At 41.8% G+C, this 21,722-nt stretch overlaps 1 protein-coding gene across 1 annotated transcript; it reads right to left on the bottom strand.

The window, feature by feature from the left end:
* Positions 1–1,334: 1,334 nt before the first annotated feature.
* LOC114478732 (uncharacterized) lies at positions 1,335–10,694 on the bottom strand. The gene is made up of 2 exons (XM_028471927.1): positions 5,060–10,694; positions 1,335–3,989 (listed from the first exon to the last, which is right to left on the bottom strand). Exons 1-2 carry the CDS (start codon positions 5,090–5,092, stop codon positions 2,091–2,093), a joined length of 1,932 nt encoding a protein of 643 aa, XP_028327728.1. The 5' UTR covers positions 5,093–10,694; the 3' UTR covers positions 1,335–2,090.
* Between the last annotated feature and the right edge of the window lie 11,028 nt (positions 10,695–21,722).

The raw sequence follows: 21,722 nt of genomic DNA, 5'->3' as shown, positions 1-21,722 counted from the left end.
TCTCCGTCTCGCTCCGCTTGCACGTCCGGGCCGCTCTGATGGACTACCGCAGCCCCTGGGTCTCGATCCTCCTTGTCACAGAATGACACAGCCAGCACACAGCGCCACGTCCCCACGAACCCACAGCCGACACGCCCCCAGGGCGTCTGTATACTTACAGGCAAGGCAGGGTCTCCCCTGCCTCTACTGTAGTTTCGCATCGGGGCACGATCTCCGTCTCGCTCCGCTTGCTCGCGGGGTCTGCTGTGTACTCGAGGGCTTCCAATCAGATGTACGTCCGCGTCCTCCCTCAGCAAGGCACGTCTGTCGTCCGCGTTTTTCGTTGTCTTCCGTGCCCTCCTCTTTATGGTCCGGTCTGATGCGTCGCAGGTGTGTTTGATTGCAGGGGGCCATTGATTAGCCAAAAGTGACAGTTGCTGGGGTTGCTAGGGGCAACAGGCTAAAAGGGGCGGTATCCAAAATATGCAACCAAAAAGCCATAATAAAAGCACACAGCATGCAATCAAAAAGCCACACCACAATAAACCCAAACCAAAATAAAATCCCCTACTTGTGCCCCATCACATACTCACATACTCACATACCCACATACAAACATAATCACATACTCACATACTCACATACCCACATACAAACATAATCACATACTCACATACTCACATACCCACATACAAACATACAAACATAATCACATACTCACATACCCACATACTCACATACCCACATACAAACATAATCACATACTCACATACTCACATACCCACATACTCACATACCCACATACAAACATACTCACATACTCACATACAAACATAATCACATACTCACATACTCACATACAAACATACTCACATACTCACATACCCACATACTCACATACCCACATACAAACATATTCACATACTCACATACAAACATACCCACATACAAACTGTCGTTAGCCCGCGGGACTTTATAACGGTAGGGGATCTAAAACTGCCGTTCTTAATACAAGAATTCCCCCTCTACCTTGTCACCGAGGCTGGCTGCCTATCCTCTATCAAGTGTTACCTTAATAAAGAAAAGGACTGATTGTGTTTACTCCTATAGAAAGTCTATGAGAAGTCTCGCTTTTTTATTTTTGAGATTGATATAAAGACCTGCCCAGTGTAGGTCAAAGCTGGAAACGATTCTTTTTTACAACAGTATGAGCTAGCCCCCCCCCTTTCCCTTCTCTGTGAGGAAAGGAGCCGAGGGGGCTTTCACTTACCAGAGGTCTAGAAGTGTGTTTTTCAAAACCCGGGCGCTGTCTCAGGTGGATGATTGCAGGCGGTTAATTTACTCAAGAAGGCTTCTTAATAGTTAATATATTTTATTACAGGTTTCACAAAAATTAAACAAAAAGAAAATCAAAAGTCAATCACAAGTTTCAAAGTATCAAAGTCCTGAACTGACAGCCGACAAGAACGGACAGGGGCCTGCCGAACAACTAGAATGTCCGTCTCTAAAAAGCTCCCCCAGTGTAAAAATCAGTGAGATATATATAGCAAGAAGCGTGGCGTGATAGTGTGTCATAATTCATGCCCTGAACGCCTTAGCGAATAGGAAAAGAGAATACAAGTACATTTTTTTTTTTTTTTTTTTCAATGCCTTACTGGTGTAACAGATGCTTCAAGTTCACTCAGATGTCATGGCATACAAGAGTACAAAAGGTTATGCATATATGCAGATGTCATGGTTCAACGGGAGTACAACAGTGTAAAAGGTTGCACAAGGCGTTTTAGCAAAACACAGTATCCCTTTTTTTATGAAAATAGAAGTGTTAGCACCAGATGGTCATAACTTTTCTTGTGTAACATTTTTCCTATCATTTTTTATAATAATGGCAGTTTAATAGGCGTGACACATCAGGACAGGCATATAGCTGTAGTGGTTAAATAAACACTTCTTTGCAAAATAATGAATGAATGATTAATACACACAACGTACAACATCCTCCTTATTAATCATCATGAGCATATATGACCGGCATCGGTCAGAGCTGTCGCCCGCCGGGTGTTTCCAGAGTAGCCACCCCCGTCTAGGGTGTCAACCCCTTACGGAATTACTTCTCAGAGCCTGCTGGCATCCGAGGCCCCTTGTGGCGGGGTGAGACCCTCCTTCACAACCGACATAACGACACCCCTGACGTCTTCCAGTATGACGCTGAGAACCGAGAACGCCCGCTCCAGTCTTTCCAGACTGTCATCAGTCGGGGCAGGTGTCACTGTCTCTATGCCTTCATTGGGGGCCTCCCCCCCCCTTTCACCCACGAATGTCTCTGCACCCAACAGCTCCGCCCCATCATCATCCGATTCATTTTCCAGCGGGGGAAAGCAGTCAGCCACTTCTTCAGCAGACTCGACTTTCATCACAGTGGGGAAGGGGGATATTCTGGCCACCCTTTCGGCAAAGAAGATCTCTCCTGTGTTGTCATCTCTCTCCCATTCCATCTCCATACACGCAGGAGACTGTGAGACAGCACGAGGAGGTGACACAGACAGGGCCTCAGTCAGAGCCATTCTCTCCTTTTTCCACTCCGGACCCATATCATCTCCATCCTCTCCTCGTCTTTTAGCGGGGGAACCAACTCCAGCTTTTTCATCTCCTGAAGAAGAATCACTTCCCTCCCCGTCCTCAATGCTAAGTTTCTCTTCTATGTCTTTATCATCACTCATGCTCCACCCTAATGCCAGGAACCGAGCCACGGCAGGAATTTTGGACATATCCCCACATCTGTTTTTTTCAAGGATGTTGTTTTTTCTGTTTTGTTTTTGGTAACGTTTCTGGTAAAACGAGATGTAGTCACTCCCGATGTTAATTGTCTCCATTCCATCGCCTAACTCCCTCACCTGTCTGAGTGCAGTAAAATTAACTTTCCTTGCTTCTGCTCTCGTCATTAGGTAAAGATGGGGGTTCAGGTAACTCATCCTTCCCTCAGTAATTTCACTGAAGAAATAAGGAGTATCCCTGTCCGGATAGGGGTAATTCCCCAGGGTCAAGGGTGTCTCATAGACTTTTTTATTGCGGGGCACCCAAGCATCCCCCCAGTACGTTAAATCAGGACCCCCGCAATCAGTGGATCTAAGATCCCGCGAGTTCAGGGGGCCGCTTTCCATTCTGACCCTGTCACATGTCATAGAAGCAGACCACCTCCTCCCCGTGTGGCACCAGCGTGTGCTGCCTCGTAAACCCCAGCTTATCCTTTCCGATTGCTTTTTGTAATCGGGGTGCCTAGCGGCCATTTCCCTATCGTTCCATCTCACTGAAGGTTCTGGTGTCATTAAAAATAACCTCTGCCCGAAAAGCCAAAATGGGCACCCCCCATCCTGTGGGTTGATTAACACTTCCCACAACTCTACTCCCATTCGAGGATGCAACTCATACAAGGGCAAAAAGCCAGTTGTATCAGTTTCAAAAGCCTCTGCCATTGTGGCCCCATTTGGTATCATCACGTCACACGGTAGAACCCCTGGGTGCCAATGCAGGGGTTTGTCTTCTGATATAAAGGGATTACCGTCAACATCTAATTCCAAACAGGCAGATCTGTACTCTCTGTTTTCGTTTTGGATCAATAAACCTTTGGACATGATCATTGTAGTCTTTATATTCTTATTTTCTCTTTGGGCCCCATTAATTCTAATCCATGCTGGTGTAGGGAGATTTAGTCCCACGCACCTACGGAAAGGGTATGGCGTGTCATTTAAATATCCATCTTGTCCCCTTATTCCTGAGGTATCCCAAATCACTTTGCGCAACTCTCCATTTCTCCCATCAGATCTATACTTGTTAAGCCTGAAAGACATCCAAAACCAGGCATCGTCATTAATTTCTCTCATTTTACTGACGCCCACAGGAGCATAATCCCTTGGGGATCTCTCGTGCTCTGCATCCGCAATCCTTATTTGTTTGGTGTACCATTCTGCTTTTTCTGGTAGAAGTGTCATGTCGCGGGGCACCAATTTTCCGTCCTATGATGGGGGAGGAGAATTCAAACATTAGCATGAAATTAAATATTATGCAAGGGGATTCCTCCCCTGTCAATAACATTTCTATCCCGTACTATCAATCTTTTATGGTGATTTATTCCTATGACGAACCCCACAAAGGCTATGGCCAAAACTTGTGTAGGTTGTCCCATAGTTATCATGATGATTCCTGAGAAGATAAAAAACCCCCATGTTATTGCTAAATTTTTTGTCATTTTTTTGCTGAGGGCCGATCCCTTTTTGTACATAGCTATTAATATTAATAGAAAACAAATTGAATATATACCTGCGCCTATAAAACGAAAGTGGTTAACTCTTGTTGTCTTTATCCTAACTATAGTTAAAATTATATCTAGGATGTATATAACTGTGGTCGCAATCCAGAATTCATCCTGCCAATTGCGGGTAGGGAGGCCACCAAATAAAATGTAAAAAATTACTAAGGAGGTATGTAAAGGTGTGATTCTCAGCAGGAATCTTCTGAGAATACCCACCACAATTATCATAATTGATGAGGTTAAAACTTTTATCCATTCAATTAAGTTGTTTCTCCTCGCTATCAAAATCAATAGACATGCTATTATGGCCAGCAGAAAGAAGTCTGCGTTAATTTTTAGAATTATATTCTCATGGCTGACAGCTGGGTTTTCGTTAAGTGCCAGTGTCATTGCCTCACAATTTTCCAATTGCTTTGCACAAAGTTGCCAGTCTATTATTCTTTCTGTGTTATTTTGAATTTCACTGTCATAACACAACATCAGTTGTATTAAACAGCGGAACACAAGTGTATCATCCGAAGGGACATAGTGGTGGCAGTAGGCAGTTAGTGCCTCAGTTGTTGTCAGTCGATTTTTCTCACACTTTTCCCATTCCTTACTACAAAATTCCCAATCCATATTCGTATTTGTGTTGTTTCTTAATATTTTTGTTGTATTAGCATAGCACAATATCAGTTGTATTAAACAGCTGAAAACCAGTGTACCCTCTAAAGGTTTATTTAGTGCCGTGCTGCAAGGCATAGGTGTGGATGTGAGAGTTGTTGTTATATTTACCGGATGGTAGAAATTGGGTGTTGCTTCAGCCATTTCTATTCTCCTTTTATCTGGTCAGGTCTCTGTCAGTCGCCTGTTAGCTGCTTATCAGTTCTCCTGCAGGTCGTTTCCTTGTGCAAGAGTAACGAAAGGCGCCTCATGGGCAGTATATATCTCTTGAGAGGAGCCCTCTATTCCCCCCCCGTGGGCGGGGAACGCCCTGTCAACGCCCAATCTTATGATGTTTTTTACGCCTTTGCTGAGCAGGAGGCCCCTGGTTAAAGGGCCTCTCCTTTCTTCCTAAAACGATGCCTTTTCTTCTTCTTTTGTATTTCTTTGTCCAACTTCCTGGCAGACTGAGTCACTAATGTTTCGTGTCTTCTATCTGCTCTACTAAATGCCCAGTTGCACATTTTTCTGCAGCAATTTAAAATTGCTAATATTTTTCCTACTACTGCCAAAAATATTATACCCCCAATAGCTAGCATTATCCATTTAAGGTACCACATTATTTCTTTGGTCCACCACCAAACATTTTGAGCAGTTTCAACCACTCCCTTTTTTACTCCCTGTACGGCGACCCCGATCATCATAGCCCCAAACATCCTCCAAGCTGGCAGGCCTGTCCCCCTTTTTTCCATACTCTTTTCTCTATAACTATGCTTCCCTATTGCTTCACAGTTAAAAACATCATCCGAGGCCTCCAGTACAATTCTTGAGTTATCGATTTCTGTCACTGCACAATTCCTCACAGTATCAGTTGGGATATACCATGGGCTATCTTCTTTTAGTTTCATTTTTGTATTATCATTTTTCCATTCCTGAAAAATTGGAACAGTTTTCTCCCTATTTTTTAATTTGTTTCCATCACAAAGCACATTTCTAACAAACCTCAATCTATCATACATCAATCCTCCTATGTCTATTCCCTGTAACCATCCGACAGACGCCACATGGGATGGCCAGTGAGGTACCCTCACATGCTTTCCGGGAATCACACACATCCCTCTTCTGTTCTCGGTCAGCATATCGTGTGATGCAAAGGCATATGTGGAATTTACAGTTTTCTTTAGTTCCTGTATTAGAGTTTTATCTTTAAGACACTCCCATTCGCCTCCTCTCATCCTACAAGGTTGCCATTCAACTTCAGCTGTATTCCATATATTTTCTACATAAGTCTCACCATTCTTTATTACTGGTTTCTTTCCAATTATTCTCGCACCTGCCGCCTCTGTAATCGTCAGATTCCATGATTCATCTTCGTGAGACCAGCGAAGCTGATGCCATTGAGCATCAGGAGTTAGTGGCAACCATTTCTTAAATATTGTCTCATTATCCTTTTCGCCGTTCCAATCATTTATGGGTGCCGTGAGGAATAATGATCTCTCGGTGGTATAGAGGAAAGTCATTTGATAGGGGAACGGTGACTGTATGAAGTCTTGCCAATTCCATTCACCCTGGTGTTTGTGATGCTTTTTAATTGTGTGCAAAAAGTCTGGGAGTAGATGGCGGATTTTCCTATCTTCATTTGTTAATGTATATTTTTTTGCAGCTAATTTTTCTGCCCAAGGTTTAATCCAGATTTCACCTGTACTCTCTGTATTCTCATATTCTATTCTTTGTAAAAATGCTTTGTATGCCTTATACATTTTCATCACATCCATCCACTCTTGTCTCTTTCCAAAAGTAGTTTTTGTCAGGTACGAATAAAAGAACTGCATCTGCCAACGTATATGCATGTCCTCTATTAATATGCGCATATCCTCTGGCAAAAACTCCTTCCTTGCTTCTCCCCATTCTGTCATATTTTCTACCCTGATCTCATCAGAGAAACTCCCCAAATCCTTCTTAACTTCTATTTTTCCTTTCCAATCAAAGGTGTTCCTCTCATTAAAAAATTCCAAACCGTCATGGTCTTCGGGAGGCAATGGATAAGCCAAAAATTTATGTAACACCGACCCATCCTCCCTAGGGATTGCTATCAGGTGCGGAATCACTAAGACTCCCATTACAGCCGAATCAAAACTATTCCAGCCTTCATTCTGTCCCAGTAATAAACCTGCTAATTGACTCCATTCCCAGGCTTCAAAGAATGCAGAGGGCCTCATCTTTGCTTCCTTTCTTAGTTCTGTGAGATTTATAGGTAGGTGTCCGCTGCAGTTCCACATCGCCTCTTCCCATAAATCACTTCTAAACGGTTCTTCAGCTACCTTTCTGCTGGTGTTGCTGAAGACCACTTCCAGTATTAATTTATATGCATTCGTAGCCTGCGTCAAATCAACCCCAAGTGTGAGAGACATACATCTCCTTGCCTTTACCCACCATGCTGTTTGGTTAATTTCTACCCATTTTTTGTATTTATTTTGTGTCATCATAGGTACCGTTATCCCAACAATTTGCCTAAAACAGCTACCCCCTTTGTCGGTGGGATTAAGATTCCTTCCATTTTTTGCATATCTACTCTGGCATAACAGATCATTTTCCTGATGCTCATCCGTCTCATACCACATGATTCTTTGTTGAACCTTAGGAAATTTCTGAAGAAATTTCATCATCTCAGGACCTTTTGTATGTCTTTTGTGACGAGCAGGATTTTCCCCTGCGTTATGCTTTTCTGAAGGTAATACAAACAATAGCCACTTCCAATAGACTCCTCTAAGCGCGGAATTAGCAGTAAAACAGTCTTCACTACTTCTATTGCATATTCCTAATCCTTCGGCAGTATTGATATGTGGGTATAACGTTGGTATCACATGGGTGTCAGGTGCCACACTGGATGCCCACATTGGCGTTGTATTATAGGCATTAAGGTAAAAACATTGTTTGACTTCCTCCTCCTTATAAAGTCCCAACTCAACTGACTTATCGCCATTGGTCAATCTTCTCACCGGAATTTGGTTGTAATAGAAAACGCAATGTCTTAAAGGATTTCTGTCATCGTTTCCCTGTGTAATCCAATATTTCCTCCCTTGAATCCGTGACAGACTATCATTCCTTGTACGATATTGGTTCCCATTTAATTCTTTATCCCAAAATTCCTGCATCATTATTTTGTCCAAAATAGTCTCCTGTAACTTTATTGATTTACACTGCGTCCCATTACCATATGTGAAATTCCTAGTCCAATTACTTGTCACATCTTTCCATTTCTGGAAAATGTTGACATACCATTTTACGGCGTCCACGCTACATTTTTGTCCCCTATATTTTCCAATACCACGTTTCCATCTAATTTTCTTTGAGCTCTCCTTGTCTTTTTGTATTGCAAACCCCGGGGTCACCAATGGCATAGTCCTAATGTCATAAACCAGAGCCTTATTTTCTAAAGATTCTATTTTAAAATTACCAAAAACCTCTTCATTAATCGCATACGGATATTTTACAATGCTATACTGTTCTTCTGTGATCTCATCATGAGATGGAACATTCCACACGGAGTGTTCGTCTATTTTTTGGCATGTTTTATACATACCGAACTTCTCTTTAGTTATTTCCCATTTTTTCCTTATTATCTGGCTATAAGCTTGATACCTGCATTCTATTGAAGTATTCCTCCTTTCTATCCCTGACAGGATCAAATATCCCTCCTTTTCACTAATACGACTCTTTCTCACAACAAATCCTTCTTTATTAGTATTGCCATAAATCTCCTCATAATCTTCCCACGTGTATATTTTCATGTCCCCACTTACTGCCTCACACATGTTTTTATAGGCCACTCTTGAGAGTTGTTCCATTATCCTCATTATCATTTCCTCACAGCATGGCCCCTGATAAGCCTCAAAGGTTATCTTGCATCCGTTAAGTTTCATTGTTTCCATTTTCTTTACACACTTCTTACTTCCTTTATTTGTTATATTACCATTTGTACTGTCTAATGCAGCCGTCGGGGGAGTTGTTGTGTTTATCTTCCTTATAGGTGACTCAGGTGAAATTTTACTTTGTGGCTTTGTAATGTTTATACTCACTAATCCCGTTGGAGACAGTGTTTGCTCCTCCTTTGACCTTACACCCCGTGGGTGCGGGAACAGAGAAATACATCCCTCTATTGCATAGCCTATTTCTCCTTTATAGTCACTCAGGCCCCTTTTAACCATTTCTAACTTTATAAGTCTTATTTTCCTGCATATTTCCTCCCCTTTATCCATAAGATTTTCCATTAAAGCTGTGTTGTTTCTTAGCACCAGCTTTTTCCACATTAATTCCTTTAGGCATTTGTCAGGCCGATTTGACCTCGGGTGTTGGTCATATTCAATGCAGCTAAGCCGCCTATTCTCATCTCCCTCATTATGCCCTTGTTTTAATTTATGATCCGTAATTTCAGGGAGAAAAAATTCCCTGTCACATCTTCCCACCAAGCCTCGGGTGAGAGCTAGGAATTGGATCCCTCCTCTTATGTATCTCTCTTGATCAAAGACCATCTTTCTCCCAGTGCCAAAAGGGATGGGGATCTCTACCTCTGCCCTGGGTGTATATACATTACATGATTTACACCTAACCAGTTTCTCTTTAACCACTCGTTTAATGGAACCTGTCCTCCCTAGTTCCATCCATGTCCTGACTCCAATTGCCGTTAATAGGCCGAGGAGTGTCAATATCAGAAAGATTACAACGGCCTTACTGATTATCCCTATTTTTGATTTTTCATCCCATCTCCGCCTCCATTCCTTTCTTTTCCTATTCTTTTCGGCTATGGCGTAAGGTTTAAGTCTGTTTTCTTTGATATCCTTGATATAATCTCTTTCCCATAATACCTTTCTAGCCTCCTTATCATAATGTCTTTTATTCCAAATTAGGTGGAGCCGTTCCATTCTTCCGATGGGATGACTTCTCTCTCTGTAACGAGAATAGTACCACAATTATTTCCTTATATTATTCACATCTTTCCATTTCTATTTTTATCTCTCTATATTTTTTTTTTTTTTTTTTCGCTATTCATTATCAGATTCGTTTTCCTGTGGTCTTTTTACATCTCTTTCTTCACTAAAGACAAGCTTTCTCCTCGATCCTTCCTTTTCCTTATTATTATGTGCATTCACAGGAGCATCCACCCAAGTCTCCCTTGGTTCAACTTCTGCTCCCGTGAGGTCATCATCCTCTGTTTGATTTCTCCTTTTTGTCCATTCCGTTAGCCACCTAAGCCTCTTTTTCTTATCTTTTGGAGCCACCCGCATTAATTTTGATGTCCTGATTATTCCACCGCGGACCCATGCTTTAGCAGCTACAGCAATGATCTGACTCATGTTAGATTTATTTTCTATGCATCTTTGAGTGAGAACCTCCATAATTAAATAAAGATCCTCATATCTCTCTTCTGTTTTTCTCTTATCTTTTCTTTTTCCTGTCACTTCAGACCCCACTAAGATACTTAATTTACATTTTATCACTTGAACCCTCATTGGGTCCCCAGCCGGATTCACACTCCCCGTTGTTATCCAATCTTTCTGTGATGCACTTAGCGTTTGAGGCGTCCATTCCTCAATTTTTCCTCCCTCCTTTTCCTCCTGCAGGGCTATAATCATTTCTCCTAGCTTTTCTCCTATGTTTGTGAGCTCTACCTTATCTTTAGCAAACCTACGTTTAGTTTTGAAAGCTATTGGAATCCTCCAACCATCACACAATTCATTTATCATTTCTGTTTTTCCTACAAAATTAGCAGAAGCACCACCATCTTTCAGGTGCGTTACTATTTTAGGAGGTAACTCCTTTAACTCCTCCACTTCTCCTCTCTCTGTCATATGTTTCTGAGTCCCTGGTTTCCACGGGGCTAATTTTCCCGTTGACCTCCTATGTCGATACTGGTGGCTCGTCCTGTGTGCCAGGAGTGATGCCATCTCCAAGCGTACATTCCTGCACAAAAGAAGACTGCCACCGTCTCCTGCCACACAGTTACATGGCCACTCATGTCTGTCTATACGACAACACATCATTCTGGCACCATAATTATCCCAACACCTGGTGCAGAATGAAACTCGGCAGGCCCCGGCCAATTCCAGTCCTACCAATTTTCCTTCCGGCTGACAGTCATATCCTAACCTCCTGTCCTGTCTTCTACCCATCCATCTGAGACAGAAAACTTCCTCCATACATAGACAACATCTCCCCGGCTGATATTCCCTTTCTTCTGGGAGAGAGCCAGGAGAATGTCCTGGGTATAATACTCGTACCGTTATCATTTCATCCCAAGGGGCTGACAATATAACCAATCCCATGGTCAAATGAGCCTCGTTCGGTAAGACCTGGTAAAACTCATCAACCTCCGAAGGGTGATACGGAACTTCCCATGTGGGAAGAACCGCTTGGTCCATCGCAGCTTTCGATGTCATAAACTTCGGAGGTCCTGTTGGAATTGATCCCAGCCTATCAATCTCTATTACATCTTTATTCCTTAAACCGCCTTTTAATTCGGACCTGCTTGGGGTGATATTTCCCTCCATCTGTAGTGTATATCACGTTACCTTCCTGTCGATCGATTACCCGGAATCCTTCCCCGTTATTTATCCACACCTCGTCTTTTGCCTGTAACACAGGATAATCCTGGGTCAATTCGGTAACTGTTTTACGGTGTTTAGGCTGGCTTAATATTTGATTGATGTAAAATAAATTTTCAGGCCTCCACCAGCCTTTCCCTATCACAGCTATTGCTTCTTTTGCCGATCTAACCGCTCGTTCCGCCACGCCGTTTGTATTGGATTGATAAGGTATCGAAAAAACATGTTCTATTTTAAGGTCGTACAATAGTTTTTGAAACTTTGAACCGGAGAACATTGTGGCATTATCACTCCTTATTTTGGTTATGGTCATGTTTCCCTGGAGATAAGACAGGAAGCATTTTTCTGCCTCATCTTGTGTTTCATGCATCAGCGGAAATATCCTTGTGTTTCCTCCTGCATTGTCTGCTATTACCAAGAACTTTTTATATTTTTTAAATTTTGGTAAATGTCCCACATCCATAGATGCCGACACTCCCACGACTTCTGTTGATATTGGCCTTTCATTGTATTTCATAGGTGGCAGATTTCTTTTCCTTGCGCATTTTTCGCAATTACTACGAAGTTCACCGAACATTCCCTCTAAATGTTTTAATTCTACTTGCTGATCTCGCAACCAGCTTTTTATTCTTTCTGTCCCAGGGTGTAAGAGCATATCATGGATGGTTTTTAGGTATTTTTCTCTATCTATTTCGGGTATTTCTATCTTCCCCCTTTGATTTCTCCAGGATTCAGGAAACAGCAGGGACACCCCCCTTATTCCTTTTAATTTTGTTTTGCTCTTCCTTGCTTGCACAAGGTCATCCACTTTCTTATTTCCTTCATGATCAAAATCACTTTGACCTGTGTGACTTCTTACATGCTCAATCCATATTTGTGTTTTTTGTAATAACTGAGCAATAATTATCCAGTGTATTTTATGTCCTAATTCTTTACCTCGGTAGTTTTGATAGTCTCTGGCTTTCCAAAATCGTAGATTATTTTTTATTCCGTCTACTACATACCAACTGTCTGATATGATCTTTAGCTTTTTTATTTTTCTCTTTTTTGCATACTGAAGCGCATTCACCAATGCTAAAACTTCAGCTTCCTGTGCGGTTTTGCCTTCTCGGCCTGTTTGTTGCCACACTTGCTTCTCCTTTTTATACACTATAAAGCCCCATTTGCCCATCTCATCTTTGTCTGTCATGCTTCCATCTGTAAATATGGAATATATTCCATCCCATTCTTCCGGTGGACTTTCTTCTTGGATGTCTTTGATTTTTCCTTTATTTTCTCCTAACGTAAACCGCCATTGTTTATCTTGTAACATCAAAGTCCATTTTCCCCACCTACTTTGATATGCCTTTGCAAATTCTACTGACCCTTTATGAATTTCTTTTGTCAGAGGATTTTCCGTTTCTACAACCACTCTTCTGTCCCCAAACATTGCTCTCATTTCTTTATATGCTTTCCATAACAGCAAAAGTTCTTGTTCTACTGTAGCATACTTTAGCTCTGTATTTGAGAATCGATGTGAATAATACATGAAGGGCTTTTCACTGCTTGCCTCCGTTGCTTCTATCCATCCCCCGTCCTCCTGCATCACTGTTTTCAGCGTCACCGGGTCTATCCCCGTGACAGGTGATAGCGTTCTTACAGCTTCTTTTACTTGCTGTACTGTGGCCTGAAAGAGTTGTTTTTCCTCTGTGGTTAATTTTCTGTTTTTTTCTATTAATTTTTTCTTCTCTATATCCCATTTTCTTAGTCCTAATTTTATTTCTTCTATCCTTCTGACAATTCCAGGGTACCCAGGAATTGTGGACCTAACCCAGCTCATTTTTCCAATAGCCCTTTCCAAATCTTTTACGGTGTGTGGTTCAAGATTGTTTAGGTAGCCAGGGACCATTTGGATTGATTCACTACCTATTGTCATACCTAAGTACTTCACGGAGCTCGTTCCTATCTCACATTTAGGGAGGCCTATTTTCATTCCGTTTATTTTTAGGCGATCTAACACCTTTCCTAACAGTATATAGTGTTCTTCTTCTTCTTCTGTGGAGAAGAAAATGTCATCTATATAAACTTGCACTGGAAGTCCTACTAATAGCTTTTCCATTCTTTCCTGGAAAGCATTTGGAGAATTACAAAATCCCTGGGGTAGGCGTGTCCAGCAGTATCCCTGATTTTTTATCATAAAACATGTTTTCAATTGTGACACTTCTTCCAGCGGTACACTCCAAAATCCATTAGCTAAGTCTATTGTGGTATTGTACCTTTTTGGCCTTAAGCTCATCATTGTGACTTTTGGATTTACTATCTGTCTTACATCTTTTGCCGTTAGGTCATTTAATTGTTTCAAATTATGTACTGCTCTAACGGTGCCATCTTTTTTTGGTACAGCCTGAACGGGCATCAAGCAAGGCGGTTCGTCTACTTTTTTAACGACTCCCAGTTCCTCCAATTCCCGTATTGTTTTTACAAATTCCTGCTCGGCATCGCCCAATGGATATTGTTTTTGTTTTCCTGGCATCGTCCCCCTAATAACATATGGCTGAGTCCTCATCATTCCTACATCATTTTTGAATTTTGCCACTTCTGCTTTTCTTAGTATGTTCATTAATCTTTCTTTATCACTTAATTCAGATTTATCTATTACGTTTTGTAACACTTCTGGAATTATTATTTCTTTCATCCATCTTACTGGATTTTTTTCCAGCCAGTCTATATCCTTAAAGGCCAACAGTGCATGGGGACCTATTAAAACTTCCCTGCCCCTGAATTTTCCTATTGGCATGGTGCATTCTTTTCCATTTGCTAATTCCACTAAGGCATATTTACTCATGGGTTCTGTCCAAGGTTCTAATAAGATGGACATATTTGCTCCGGTGTCTAATGTGACCCCCTGAAGTTCACCGTTTATCTTTAGCCACCCTATTATATCATTTTCGATTATTTCACACCCCGGGAGCGTTACTGTGCTTTGCTCCTTCTTGCTTGATGAACTACCTGATAGTCCTTTATCCACTTCATCTTCCATTCTTCCCTTTCTTTCATTAGATTGTCCCTCTCTGCCTTTGTCATTTTCTGAAAATCTTCGTCCGACACTCTTGGACAGGCAGGGGCTCCTTCCCTTATTCCTGAACCCTTTGGTTTCTGACCTTTCTGAGTCTCCCGTGTCCTCTGTCCCACTATTTGATTTCTTCGCGGAAAGTACCCTGGTATTTCGGGTCTGATTTGATTTGGGTTTTCCTTCCTCTGGCCTCCCGCTGTTGAATTCAGCCTCGGAGGGTTTTCTTCTCGGTGGTTTCCTTGATATGTTTGTCGTGATGCAAATGAGCTCTGTCTCTTTGGTGTTTGAATTATTTTGGGACTTCCCATTGTATTCCTCTCTTGTCTGGCTGGAGGAAACTGACCGTCTGTGTTGCGGCCAGAGTTTCGTACTTCTGGCCGCCGTAACTCGTTTTTTGACTGTCTCTCTTCTCTTTGCTGCTTCCTTATTCCCCTTATTGTATCAATTGTTCTTAATTTGTCTTGTCTCTCTGAGTGTGTCATTTTTTTCCATTCCACAGCCACCTCTATTATTCTTGAATCATTACATTGTGTGAGAAACTCCACCTGTTGCGTCTCATTAGCTTCATTACTTATCATCTGAGCCATAGCGTGGAGAATATCTATTTTTCCTTCTTTAAATTGCTTCACTAATTTATCAGTCAGTTTTCTGACTGGATCCTGATAAGTATGGGTGGAGTTTCCTTTAGAAAGCATATATAGAGTTATTCCTTTTCCTAATTCAAATTTTTCTCTATTTGCTATAGCCTTTGATACCATTGCATCCTTTAGATATTTTACTGAAAGCACATCCAACAATCTCACTGCATATTCTCCTGGTGTCTCATGGGCCTCTTTTTCTGTTGCCATTTTCATGATTTCTGCTAAATTAAGGACCAGCCCTAATGGCTCGTCCTCCTCTGAGTCTGAAGCTTTATTAGTTAACATAGATGTGGCCAGTTGTATACTGATATCATGCTTCTTCTTATGTTTAGGCCTCTTCTTCTCCTTTTTAGGCTCACGTCCTCTCTTCACTTCCTCCTCATCTGATGAGGAATCTTCCTCTCTCCGACCCCCCTTTCTGCATGTCCTCTGATGAGCAGCAGTTTCTCTACTCCTCTCATTCCCTATGTGTTCTTCTGTTTCTTCGTCATCATCGCTATCCTCTAGGCCCTCATTCCCACTTGTGTCTGATCGATATGAATGGCTCCTGATACTGTTTACAACATCTCGGTGGGCATTCCTGAGGTGATCGTATCCCCGCGCCAGATAGGCTTTTTTAAAAGACTGTGACACTCCGGGCCACCTAGCTATCTCCGAAGCACTAGGAGTGAAAGATAATTCTAACGCATGTTGTTTATCTATGTTTTCCGCATAGTACTCTGGAAATTCAACATCATCATCCCATTCCTGAGATTTAGTTTCCCAGTCTTGAATGTGGTTGGACGGGATAAGGCAATGTCCCTTTCTCCCTTGGGGCCTTGGGGAAGATCCATCCCTACATGGCCATTTCGTGTTGTCGTATTTTCCCCAGTCAATACTTTTCCCCAACGCATGTTTGCTCCTCACGGGCCGCTCTAAATTTCCTGTCTCATATTCTGATCTGTAGGGCTCATATATTCTCTTTGGTTTAATCCTATGTGCCCCTCGTGGTAAAATTGGGGTCGACCGACCTATTGGTTCTGGTTCGAAAACGTCTTCTTCCTCCGATGACTCTTCCAGAGCATAAGTTACTCTGGGTGTGGAGGCAGTAGTCTTTTTAGGTTGGGCCTCGGGTGTCAGGTGAGTTCTTGTTTTCACCCGCGGTGTTTCCATAATTGGAGACCTGTCCTGTATGTGTCTACCAGCCTCCCTTCTTTCCTTGTTAGCCAAATCCATTGTTGCCTTTATTTTCTCTATTATGTCCTCAATTATCCTTCCTGTTTTGTCTTCTAATACTAGTATTACACTAGAGAGGGTATTTTCTACTCCGGTTATGGTTACTCCTAACCATATAGCTATTGTTTCATAAGCCTTTTTATTTCCTCCCATTTCTTTTGGAAATGTGTTTTGACAGTTGAGATCTAATACTAGGCGAGTCTCCTGTCTTCCTATCATTTTTAATTGATCCCGCAGTCTATCCTGTCCTCGTGGTTGAAGACAGACATAGCCCGCCGTCATGTTCCCATTTGGTGGGTTATAACCCCTTATACCTGTTTTGTCTCCTTCATCCGGTGCTATCCTTCCTGCCCTAATTTCGGCCTCTCGATATTCGTGATGAGCCGTAGTTTTCTTGAAGTCTTCCTTATTTTCACGTTTTATTTTGGTTGCTGAGCCTGTCTCATAGTCTCTTACCCAGATGACATATGCGTATCTCCGTGGTATCTCAAATTTTGCTGAAGTGCTGTTTATTATTTTTATCTGGCCATTTTCAGTTGTTAGTCTTAACTCCTCTTTATCTGGTAGATTAGTCATTTTTTCTGTTGTCATCATTAATTCTTTCTGGGGCGGGGGAGGGCATGGTGTTCCGACAATTTCGTCCTCCTCCTCATCGGAGTTTATTTCCATCAGGTTTTTATTTATTTTCCCGGGGACAGGGAGGTTTCCGGAGTTTCTACAAATATTAATTATTTCCTCTCGCTTTTTCGCCTCTTCTTCCTGCATTTTTACAATATGATCATAATGTCTCAATTTTTTCTCCGCATAGCTTAGTTCCTGTCTGTACTGGTCAATTTGCTCCTGAAAAGATTGTCTTTGTAATTCTGAATCAAGCCTTCTTTTTTCTTCAGCTGATCTGCTTGCTATTTCTCCTTCCCTTATTTGAATATCCTTTTCAATTTCTAATTTCTGCAACTCTCTGAGATGACGCTCCTGATCCGCTTTTTCTTTTTTCCTCCTTTCCCTATTAGCATTCCTATGCTCTTGCTCTGCCGTTTCACATCTTAATTTTAATTGCTCTAATTTACTCTCTAGGAGAGCTTCTCTTTCTCTGCTCTCATTATTGTTTGGCCTTGTCTTATCTTTACACTGACGATAGGCTTCTGCAGCTCTCCTCTCTAACCACATCTGTTGTGCATTATCCTCCCTGAAAGGCACAAGCCCTTCATCATCCTCCTCTTCACTCCCGGAGCTGCCTCCCTCATCCTCAGTAGTTACTAAGTATTTACTACTTAGACCTCCGTCTCCCTCTTCTATTAGTGCATCTATTATGCCCTCGTCTGTGAAATAAGGGGCTGAGGGAGTAAGAGGCATTATTTGTGTAATTATTGTACTGTACGGCGATGCTCCCGCTTGTGGTTCTTCATATGGAGGTGGCTTTGCTGTTTTTATTTGACCCTTGCCTCCGTCTCTTCCTATTGTATCAGACCTTGCGCCCCTCTCTGCTGATTTTGACCTTGGCCGCGTCTTTGACAACACCTTTAATCCTTCTATTTTGTAGCCGAGGTCCTCCTCAGGTATTTTTGCTATTTTTGTATGATGCAGAGACAGGAGGGTGTTTGCTTCTTGAAATTTTTCTCTGGTTTGTAGGACCCATATAATCCGACGTCCTGCACCTTTGCTCAACCAATTCCTCATAGCTTCATATATCATTTTCCTGGCCATATTGTCGGGATATCCGAACAATCCGTCTCCCCACGTAGTGGTTACCACTGTTTTTGTTTCTACCGCTTCGAAGACAGCTTCCAATGTTTCTCCTAATTCGTCCCAACTTAATTTTGGATCTTTATCATAAAAACGAGAGTAATACCCATTAACTATCGCTATTACCCCATCATTTTTAATTTCCTCTTTTTCTATCCTTACTTCGTTTGCCGTTTTTCTGGAATACTTTCCTGTCTTAATATCTCTCCTGTTTATATCCTTATTGACTGAGATGGGCCATCGTGTGGCTACCCATCTTGCTACTCCGCCCCCGTCTTCCCCACAGGGATTTCTCGGGTTTAAAATAGTACATTTGGGCCCTGATATTTCTGCCACCAATGTGTCTCCAAGGTTCGCTTTCACTGTTGTAATCACGTCATCGAATCTTATGGCTTCAATTTCTCTGTTTGGCACTCTAGTACCGGTGGATCCCGTCGATAACCCTCCTGTCGACATTCTTCGAACAGGAGTGAAATGGGGGGGTAACTGTGTACCCTCCGCCATTGCTTTATCTTACGTTCGTTTCACAGTATTCCCGTAAGCGGAGACTGAGGTATCTCCTTAGAGGGGGGCTCCAATAGCCTTTTTCCCCTTTGTTTTACACGCGTGTTTGAATAGGCTTACCTTAACCTGATTCTTTTAATAAAAGATACCTTTCCGATTTGGTGTTCGAAGTGTCTAGTCCTTATGCTTCTAATCTCCCACTCTTTTTCTTTGCACACTCCGTTCAGGGTGATCAGGCCTGCCAGAGTATCAATTACTAGAGAGCTGGAGATTTTTCCACTACTTTCGTACTGAGTTATCCTTTATTCCTCACAGAGTGAAAAGCCAATCTTATTCACCCTCCTTCTGCCAACCAGTATGGCAGGACAATGAGACTCTCTCTCTCTACTCCTTTATTTAGGGACACTCCGTAGGTTTTCTAATTAGACTCGGTACTCATTTTATTTTTCCCGGACTAACAGGTTAACTTAGTCGTGCCCTCACGTATGGGCGCCATGTCGTTAGCCCGCGGGACTTTATAACGGTAGGGGATCTAAAACTGCCGTTCTTAATACAAGAATTCCCCCTCTACCTTGTCACCGAGGCTGGCTGCCTATCCTCTATCAAGTGTTACCTTAATAAAGAAAAGGACTGATTGTGTTTACTCCTATAGAAAGTCTATGAGAAGTCTCGCTTTTTTATTTTTGAGATTGATATAAAGACCTGCCCAGTGTAGGTCAAAGCTGGAAACGATTCTTTTTTACAACAGTATGAGCTAGCCCCCCCCCTTTCCCTTCTCTGTGAGGAAAGGAGCCGAGGGGGCTTTCACTTACCAGAGGTCTAGAAGTGTGTTTTTCAAAACCCGGGCGCTGTCTCAGGTGGATGATTGCAGGCGGTTAATTTACTCAAGAAGGCTTCTTAATAGTTAATATATTTTATTACAGGTTTCACAAAAATTAAACAAAAAGAAAATCAAAAGTCAATCACAAGTTTCAAAGTATCAAAGTCCTGAACTGACAGCCGACAAGAACGGACAGGGGCCTGCCGAACAACTAGAATGTCCGTCTCTAAAAAGCTCCCCCAGTGTAAAAATCAGTGAGATATATATAGCAAGAAGCGTGGCGTGATAGTGTGTCATAATTCATGCCCTGAACGCCTTAGCGAATAGGAAAAGAGAATACAAGTACATTTTTTTTTTTTTTTTTTTCAATGCCTTACTGGTGTAACAGATGCTTCAAGTTCACTCAGATGTCATGGCATACAAGAGTACAAAAGGTTATGCATATATGCAGATGTCATGGTTCAACGGGAGTACAACAGTGTAAAAGGTTGCACAAGGCGTTTTAGCAAAACACAGTATCCCTTTTTTTATGAAAATAGAAGTGTTAGCACCAGATGGTCATAACTTTTCTTGTGTAACATTTTTCCTATCATTTTTTATAATAATGGCAGTTTAATAGGCGTGACACATCAGGACAGGCATATAGCTGTAGTGGTTAAATAAACACTTCTTTGCAAAATAATGAATGAATGATTAATACACACAACGTACAACACAAACATAATCACATACTCACATACTCACATACAAACATACTCACATACTCACATACTCACATACCCACATACTCACATACCCACATACAAACATACTCACATACTCACATACAAACATACCCACATACAAACATACCCACATACAAACATACCCACATACTCACATACAAACATACTCACATACAAACATACCCACATACAAACATACCCACATACAAACATACTCACATACTGTCAGGTTGTGTTTGTTATTTAGTGCTTTGGGTCCTTTTTAAGTTATTTTGTGTCTTTGTTTGATCAGTTAAAGTCAGGTCTCATGTGTTTAACACTTGTTTGTTTTCCAGGTGTTCCTGTTTGTGGCTCCACCCCCCAGTGATGTCTGTGTGCTTGGTTGGTAACTGATTAGCTCCCTCATGTTTTCACCCAGGTGTGGCCCTTTTCCAATCAGGCCTCCGCCACTATTTAGCTGAGTGCTTGGTCCCAGTGTGTTAGCTGGTTCATTGTTGTTGTTAATGTCATTGTCTTCCCTCCTCGTGTCCTGCGGCGTCTGGTCTTTGCTACCTGTACCTCCTGTCTTTCTGGATTTAAGTTACTTTTGTTTGGTAAATAAACATGGACTCGTTCCCAGAATGCTATGCATCCATCCTGCCTCCATCTCTTCTTGCATTTGGATCCATAGGTTGGAGATGGGCCTGTAGCTACTCACATACTCACATACTCACATACCCACATACCCACATACAAACATACTCACATACCCACATACAAACATAATCACATACCCACATACTCACATACTCACATACAAACATACCCACATACAAACATAATCACATACAAACATACTCACATACTCACATACAAACATACCCACATACAAACATAATCACATACAAACATAATCACATACAAACATACTCACATACAAACATACTCACATACAAACATACCCACATACAAACATACCCACATACAAACATACCCACATACAAACATACTCACATACAAACATACTCACATACAAACATACCCACATACAAACATACCCACATACTCACATACTCACATACTGTCAGGTTGTGTTTGTTATTTAGTGCTTTGGGTCCTTTTTAAGTTATTTTGTGTCTTTGTTTGATCAGTTAAAGTCAGGTCTCATGTGTTTAACACTTGTTTGTTTTCCAGGTGTTCCTGTTTGTGGCTCCACCCCCCAGTGATGTCTGTGTGCTTGGTTGGTAACTGATTAGCTCGCTCATGTTTTCACCCATTAGCTCGCTCATGTTTTCATACAAACATACTCACATACTTGTAATGGAACCGAGAAGGTTTTAGAAATACTAAATTGATTAATATTTGCAAATCTAAAAGAGTCGCACCACACTATTAAAACAAACATAGAATACCAATCTAAAATATTATCCAGAGAGGGCAGTATAGACCAGTCCGGGCGCCGTGCGTAAATACCGCAGCTCATCCACTTTCAGGGACCTCTCAGGCACTGTAGT

Source organism: Gouania willdenowi, chromosome 17 (genome assembly GCF_900634775.1).
Source record: "Gouania willdenowi chromosome 17, fGouWil2.1, whole genome shotgun sequence".
Lineage (NCBI taxonomy): Eukaryota > Metazoa > Chordata > Actinopteri > Blenniiformes > Gobiesocidae > Gouania > Gouania willdenowi.
Note: the sequence above shows the minus strand (reverse complement) of the source record. Positions and strands in the feature narration are given on the sequence as shown.